Below are 7,813 nucleotides of genomic sequence, written 5' to 3'. Positions count from 1 at the left end.
TTCCAGTCTGTTAGAAAGATGATATTGAAATGGATAAAGTAGGAGGAAGAACAAACGTTAGCCTACCATTTTTTTTAAATATAAATGTGTATTCTTATCCTTTGATTGCAGGACATAACAAACTGCTTGTCCAGAGTATTGCAAGTGCTAATCTCGTCTTCTGAATTCACAAGTAAGTTGCAAGAATTGAACATTTGTCCTCTAAATGAACAATACAATGGGGCAAAATACATATCCAGCACTTATATTTCTGTGATCGAATCTTCTGTAACTTCCCTCGGACACTTTCTTTTGGCCTTGGCCTTCAGATCATCAAGATATTGCTGATAGGCATAAGACATAAATCCCCACAGGGCTAGCAGGAGGGATACTACTTTGGCAGCAGTCACCTTGTCGTGGAAAACTACCACAGCTAGAACTGGATCAACTGGCAAGCCTACAACACTAATGACATTGGAGAACAGGGAAGAGACCTTGAAAATCAGTCCATTGCAACCGATGTTGAAAACCTGCCATGATATCCCAGTCCAAAGAAAAGTCATGATATACGACACTTTCCCCAGTCTAAAATCCTGCATCTCTGATTTCAAACTCTTCCATTCTCCACTCGCAAAAAGCCCCACTACGATTGCAAGTGTTGCAACTAAGGACTCGTAGAATGTGAGATCAATAATGACTCTGAAAGTTTTACTTTTAAGTATCTTCTGAAACATGAGTTCAGTGAATGAAAGCACAAATGCATATAGAGCAGATGCAGCAACCGTGCATATAATGCCTAATGTGTATTTGTTCTTGGAGTTGTTACTGGAATCTTCAGTATCATTGTGGATTACCAGGATTATGGAAGAAATGGTTAGCAATACAAGAGAGTTTATTATGAAAAAGGTAAGCTTCTGTGCATTCAGGAAAAATGCAAAAACAGCGTTGAATGCTAATTGGCTTGCACATATCAGAGAATAAGTCGAGACTGGAAGGTATTTTAGGCCAAGTGAGTATAACACGGAATCCCCAGCTGTACACAGCCCAAGAAAGACATAAATTGAAGTAAGGACAAGAACGGAAGGCTGTTGGACTCTACTATAATCTGCATTATGATTCTGTAAGGAAGAATGGAAGAGGAAGGGTAGGAGCATGGGGAAGCCCATAGTTAGTGTCAATGTTGCTAACCACGTGCTGTTTCCGCCCTTATCAAAGTATAATCTGCCCAAAAGAGTACCAACGGCCTGGCCAGAGAGGAGAAATAATATGTAGATGGCCACTTGAAACCACCATTTGTACGTTCTAAGCCAACGTGCATTTGACTGCAAGGGAGTTTTCATATTTTCAGTTGGCAATATCTCTTTAGCTTCCGTACCTGGTCAGGCAATTTTAGAAGGATTCAGCATTATCTAGCCACTTCATTGCAAATCCCACACAGAAATAGAAGGAATAGTCTACGGAAATATACTGTCAACTGGGAGGCATACGCTATAGAAATGAAGTAGAACTAACCTGTGAAACATGACTTCCACAGGTCAAATTTGTTAGTGGGGAATTAGTGGTTTCAAGCTTTCTGAACACAGACACTACGAAGATGCACCAGAAAAACTAGATCCAGTTCACTGTTATCCCTTAGTGATAACAGTAATAAGTAGATCATTAAGATGGATTTTGGCAGGAATTAAAAAATATAGGAATTTCCGTAACCAGACTTTCATTTTAGTAATCAAATATATTGAGCAGGATTCTTTTGGCCCTAACTAGAGTTAAATCACTCATAGTTCAGAACTTATTTTTCATCAATACATAGAAAATCATAAACTTGCATGGCAAAAATGAGAACAGCCTACATTTTTTACTGCTATACAGCTGTTGTACGAAAACTATTAGGCTTTACAAGCGCAAATGATACCCTCAGCTACAAAATATAGAGCCTTATAGAAGAAGAACTAATCTACATATATGAAGCAAGTCTCTGCCTCAACCTGCTAATATCACAAGAAATTTGATCAAGAGCTACAATCAGAAACTGATGATCCCTAACGTTTTATTCAGATATCTATAGTCAAAATTGCATGAAGTACTCCTAGAAAGATCAAAATTCCAGAGGGGTTGCAAGTGTTATCGAAAACTGTATTAGTATAATTTGTTTCTGTGGTTATGAGTGCGGAACCAAGGAGACACGGCTGGATAGATGCATGTTGCAAAATGAGAAGATTACTTTCTTGCTAGTTGCTAATGGAAGTGAAAGAATCAAGTTCAAGATTTGGACCATTAAAAAAGTGCATCCTGTTTGTTCAATGGTTCTTTGTCAATGTTTTTCAACTCTTTAAGCGTAATTGTTTTCTTGGTGATATTTATAATGGAAAATGAGGAGTATAAGTGTTCAGACTATGAAATTATCATTTGATCTATTTACAGTAGAGCTAAATTAAATGATCCCTGTACAACAGGCATTAGATCTTATCCCTAGTTTTCTTTTCCAGTAAAAGGCTGAAAGCTTGCATTCCTCATCAAGGCATGCCCCAGTTAACTGGAATTACACCTGTAATGATGAACTGTAATACCAAATTTCAGGCCATGTCTTGCTGAGTAACCTCAGCGAATTAACAGTTAATCCTCCAGGGCCACCCAAGCATGATCATGGTTCCCTCTTTTACAATTGCTGTCTAAAATGGTATATTTGCTACAGAGTCTGATAATTAACAAAATCTGTGACTTCACTAGCATAATCCTAAACATGAAAAAATTGGCAGGTACCAATAGATTATATGACTTCAGGACAAGAATGAATTGCCGAAGTGAAATGGAAGAAAGGAAAGTTAAGATTCTGACTTACTTGTGGTGCATGAAGGCTGTTTTCGAGCTTCCTCCATCCAAGAAAATCAGTACAGAAACAGTATGGGGTTCAAGTAAGGATAACTCTAAAGTTGCAGCAGAAAACACATCACGAAGTATTTAAGTACAGATTCTGTTATTTAGTGCTTGGACACTTCTCAAAGCTGATGCGATATTATCAAAGATTACTCGCATGCGTCTTTTATATACATACACTAGTATGAAGCAGATAACCTAATGTGTAATATTTTCTTTACTTTTGTGCATTTACCGAATGGAAGAAGAAATCAATTTATCATATGAAGTTCGAAGCAAAGCTAAATCTTGATGCTTTTCTCAAAATAAATTATGACATCATGAATATGCAATCAAATACATTTTTGCCCAAAAAAAAAACCTCCCTTGCATTTCTTTTTTAAAAGTTTTTAAATGCTATAGGCCGAAAAATCTACCATACCTAGGCCGAAATTTTAAATGCTTCCTTAAATGCTTTTTCAAAAGCTGTTAAAGCCTCCCCTGCATTTCTTCTAGTAGGTCAGATTTAAAATTTTCCAAAATAAAAAAGTGAAAGGAAGTTTGAGGCTGTGAAATGGCAGTGGGGCAACGGAATTCATCTACAGTTCTGTACCTCATTAGTTTGTCATTTGTACGCATGGGCCCAACGATACTCATCTTAGGGTAAAAGTTTTCTATACCTAATTGTGGAAAGACGACCTGGCCCAAGAAAAAGGTTCCCTAAATAAACCTGGTTCCCATGCTTGATCTTTTCTTCTTTTGGGTCGACATTTCGTATGTCAATCACTCTGTTTCTGTTTCGGCCTCCGTCCATCCATTGCCTTATTTGTGAGTTACGAATAGGGCTGCGACGAGTTGCTCGCAAGTTGATCATGTAGTTCAAGTCAAAACTCAACTCTAGTTTGATCAACATCGAACTCAAATTGTTTAAGTTGAATTCAAGATTAAATTCGAGTTTAAAAATATTTAACTCGTTAATTCGTGGATCGGCTCGATTTTATATATTTATATTTATATTTATATTTTTTATTTTAATAGTGAAATTACATATATATCACTAATATTTTATTATTTGTTAACAAAAATTATTATTTTATTCATTTTTAAAAAATAAATTTTTATTTTTTATTTTTTTTATCTTGAGCTTTACATTGAAAGCTCATCAACCTCGAGATCAAGTTCATGTTTGATAAAATTAAGTAGAGATTCGACTCGATTAATCTAAATCTCGACTCGTTTGCAATTCTAATTACGAGGATAGCGGAATTGGGGCCTAACACTTGCGTGCCAGGTTGCCTAGGCTACTTTTTTGCTCGTTATGGTTGGAGTTAATCAGCCGTTTGCTTTAGTTTGTTTTTGTCTTTAGAGTGAATCAATTAATAACATAAAAGATTGCTGCAGATTGGATACAATAGAAGCTTATTTATTTATTTATTTATTTATTTATTTATAAACTGTTGTAAATTTACATGTATATACAAGAGAGTCTTGTGGAACGAGAATGTATGAGACAGTCCAGATTAGCCCTAACTCTTGGTTGGTTGGTTAGTTGGAAATCAATTGTAATATAGTGAGGGTTAACTAGAAGAGTTGTAAAACTCTTTGACTCAAGTAAAGAATGTTCAAGGTGAGCAAAAAATGATCTTCTTTATGTACAAGATGGTTTGCAACACCATCAGTTGAAGAGACCATTGAATTGGAGTTGACTTCAAGTTTGGAAAGAACTTGGAAGTTTTGGTTTGAATTGCTATCTCTTTCTTTTCATTTTTGTTATTCAATTGTGCAATTTTTATTACTCTACATTTGTTTTATAATTGTGAATTTGTGCAATTATTTGGAGTACTTTTATTGGGTGAAAACTTGTTTTATTTGCTTAGTCTGTGTGATCAACCTAATTCACCCCCTCTTAGGATGTCTCTGGGCCATACAAATTTTGACTAAATGTGAACTTGAAAGACTACCCACATCACTTGAATCAATCTTTGGGCCTAGTATAATGAATTCTCGAAAGAAACAAATAGTTGAGTCTGATGGAGCTACTATTTTAAACCCTTAACTTGCTAAGAGAACATTGGATTGATGAACGTTGTAGAAGAAATCATTCTTAAAATACAAGATTAGAAAAGAAATTAAATAACAAAGTGTTGGTAAAAACTTCAGAGCCCAGTAGGAGAAGAAAATTGAAAAGTTTGAGAAAATTTTTTGATCTGTCAAAGGAACCGTCTAGAGAAAACAACCTATAGCATAGTTGATAGATGAGGATGGATTTTTTATGTTGTGGTAGTTGAAATCCTAAATCTTCCGATGTATATGTATAAAGCATCAAAGTGAAAAAGGAAATATATATACACCAACCACAAACAGAAGTTATGATAAAAAAGGAATGAAGCAAAATAAAGCAAGTCCTACAAATTGCCTAACGAAAACCACTAACCAAATACAGAATCAGCACAAAAGCAAATTACAAATTGGAGAATCTAAAACCAATAAGCGCCTAAAAAACTAAAAAGCAAAATATTGACATGAACCTAGAAATTATAAATTAAATATAGTATACTTGCTTATTGACACCCACAATAATTGCACAGAAAGCGGAAATCAACCTGTCAAACAGAAAGAATAACAATAAAAAAATAGATTAGACTATTGAAATTATGGACACAAAATACAGAAAACAACTTTAGATGTAGTGAACTAATATGGCATACCACCATGGAGTACTTCCATTGGGGGTCATTAAAATAAGATTATTACAACTAAACCGACATAAGAATCTGTATAAAGCATAAACTTGTGAAGCCCCTCTTATTTTATAACTCTTGCTGTGACGACCCTACCTCCCCCGAGGACGTATCCCAGGGTTTAGCGGATAGCCTGCCCAACTCTCGCCAGGACTTGCTCACTTACGTCAAATAAAATAGTTCACAATCTCAAGCGTAAATGGAATAACAGTTCCCAAGTTTGGAACGTACATGTACATTCATCTCTAGTCCAAACATTCATACAATCCCAAAAATAACAAAAGATATGAATTCTAGATACATTCAATCCTAACCAAGCACTAACGTGAGTACAATCGCAAAAATTCAAAAACTAGACTATGTTAGCATTTCTAATCACACACTTCCTCTTATCTAAAATGCACTCTTAACCACGAAATTTAGTACACACACCTCACCAAATGATCACACAGCCAAAATACGCAAAAATTCTAGTTACCCTAACTATAAAAGTAAAGATAAAACTCTCGATTTTATTATTTATTACAACTAGGGAAGGAGTAATTTAGTAGTAAAGATATTATAAAATAACTTATTCAAAATAAAAGGGTATTATAAGAAAAATATAGGTGAATTTTCAAGTCGTCACACTCTCTCCCCTTTAAAAGATTTTCGATCTCGAAATTCATACATTTAGTCGTAACTAACTCAGGGTATTTTTCTTGCATGTCCGTCTCTAACTCTCAGGTCTTACCATAGCCAAAATGTTAGCCAGACAATGGGAAACATGAATCGTACCTTCTACCACTCTAACACCCCTGACTTCACCTACCATCCATGTCTCTTTTGAAAAACGATACACTATATAGATATAAGCAAAAGAAAGGAGCTATAAAGTTCGATAAAAGCAATTTTAAATCATAAAATGAAAATAATATAGCACATTTAAAATAAAACACTCTCCTTATATATATGGTCACATACCTTATGGGACATCAACTCCAAGTATTTCTCAAGCACTATACTTAATCAAAACTCGAAAAAGTACAACCAGGTATGTACACTTGAATAATAAGGGTCCCAAATCTCACTAATATCTTCAATATCTCCCAAGTCTAGACTATTCGCATTCCCAGTATCTTGGCTTTCGCCATCCAGACTTATCCTAATATTATTCGAGATATCGACTTATCATAAAGGTATCACTCTTTGGTAATCGGGTACAAGAATTCGAAAATATGATAATCCACCACTTGAGTTAGCTAGTCTCAAGAGGAAATCAACCACTTTTAAAATTCCTACCCAACATACATATCTAATTTCCCCAACCATAGACATTTGTTTCACACTTAACAAGCCAATCACCACAGTTCGAGAACCCTCTCCCGACACGAGTTCGATAAGAGTTCTGATACCATCTGTGACGACCCCACCCCCCCTAGGATGTACCCCAGGGTTTCGCGGACCGCCTGCCCAACTCTCGCCAGGACTTGCTCACTTATGTCAAATAAAATAGTTCACAACCTCAAGCGTAAATGGAATAATAGTTCCTAAGTTTGGAACATACATGTACATTCATCTCTAGTCCAAACATTCATACAATCCCAAATATAACAAAAGGTATGAATTCTAGATACATTCAACCCTAATCGAGCACTAGCACGAATACAATCGCAAAAATTCAAAAAATAGACTATGCTAGCCTGTACCAGTCTCATGCCCTCGCTCGTACCCCCTGTAAGGAAAAAAAATTTAACAGAATAGAATGAGTTAAAGCTCAGTGAGGTTCCAAAACTTCATGCAGACCCAAGTAGCAAGTTGGTCATATATAAAACTTGAACTCTTAAAATGAGCGAGTGTAAAAGTTCATAAAAAGAAACAATAACACGACAAGTAATAATTATTTCAAAGATAAGGGTACAGATGGATCTCAAGAGCCAAATTCCCATTGCTTCATCATAGTTTGATCAAGTAGTAGTTGACACTCCGTCAACTTTCAAGTAAAGTAACCAGTCCAGTAGTACACCACTTTAACTTCAATCTCCGTCCACCAATCAACCGCCTTACCGGTGTGAGGACCCGTAAATTTTTTTTATTTTAGAATATTTTATTTTATTTTATCGCATACATTTTCTTCATTTAACCATATTATATTGATTTTCCAGAGATTTTATAAGTGAACATAGTTTTTCCAAACATTTTCTAGTATAAGTTAGTTCGGGTTAATTTGGAAGTGTATTAAGGGCGTGGACCCGCTAGCG

General features: G+C 35.5%; 1 protein-coding gene across 1 annotated transcript; it reads right to left on the bottom strand.

The window, feature by feature from the left end:
- Positions 1-41: 41 nt before the first annotated feature.
- On the bottom strand, positions 42-3,113 carry LOC113709741 (probable purine permease 10). The gene is made up of 2 exons (XM_027232589.2): positions 2,819-3,113; positions 42-1,354 (listed from the first exon to the last, which is right to left on the bottom strand). The coding sequence occupies exons 1-2, from the start codon at positions 2,853-2,855 to the stop codon at positions 243-245; spliced, it is 1,149 nt and encodes a 382-aa protein (XP_027088390.1). The 5' UTR covers positions 2,856-3,113; the 3' UTR covers positions 42-242.
- Between the last annotated feature and the right edge of the window lie 4,700 nt (positions 3,114-7,813).

Source organism: Coffea arabica, chromosome 9e, assembly GCF_036785885.1.
Source record: "Coffea arabica cultivar ET-39 chromosome 9e, Coffea Arabica ET-39 HiFi, whole genome shotgun sequence".
In the NCBI taxonomy this organism is placed as follows: Eukaryota; Viridiplantae; Streptophyta; class Magnoliopsida; order Gentianales; family Rubiaceae; genus Coffea; species Coffea arabica.
The sequence above is the reverse complement of the archived record's forward strand: the minus strand, read 5'-3'. Positions and strand labels throughout refer to the sequence as shown.

Excerpts from the sequence above, each read along its gene's own strand:
- LOC113709741 (XM_027232589.2), bottom strand. The coding sequence starts at position 2,855 with ATGGAGGAAGCTCGAAAACAGCCTTCATGCACCACAA. Across the intron at positions 1,355-2,818 it reads ACAGCCTTCATGCACCACAA|GTACGGAAGCTAAAGAGATA; the intron begins GTAAGTCAGAAT and ends TTGCCTGACCAG.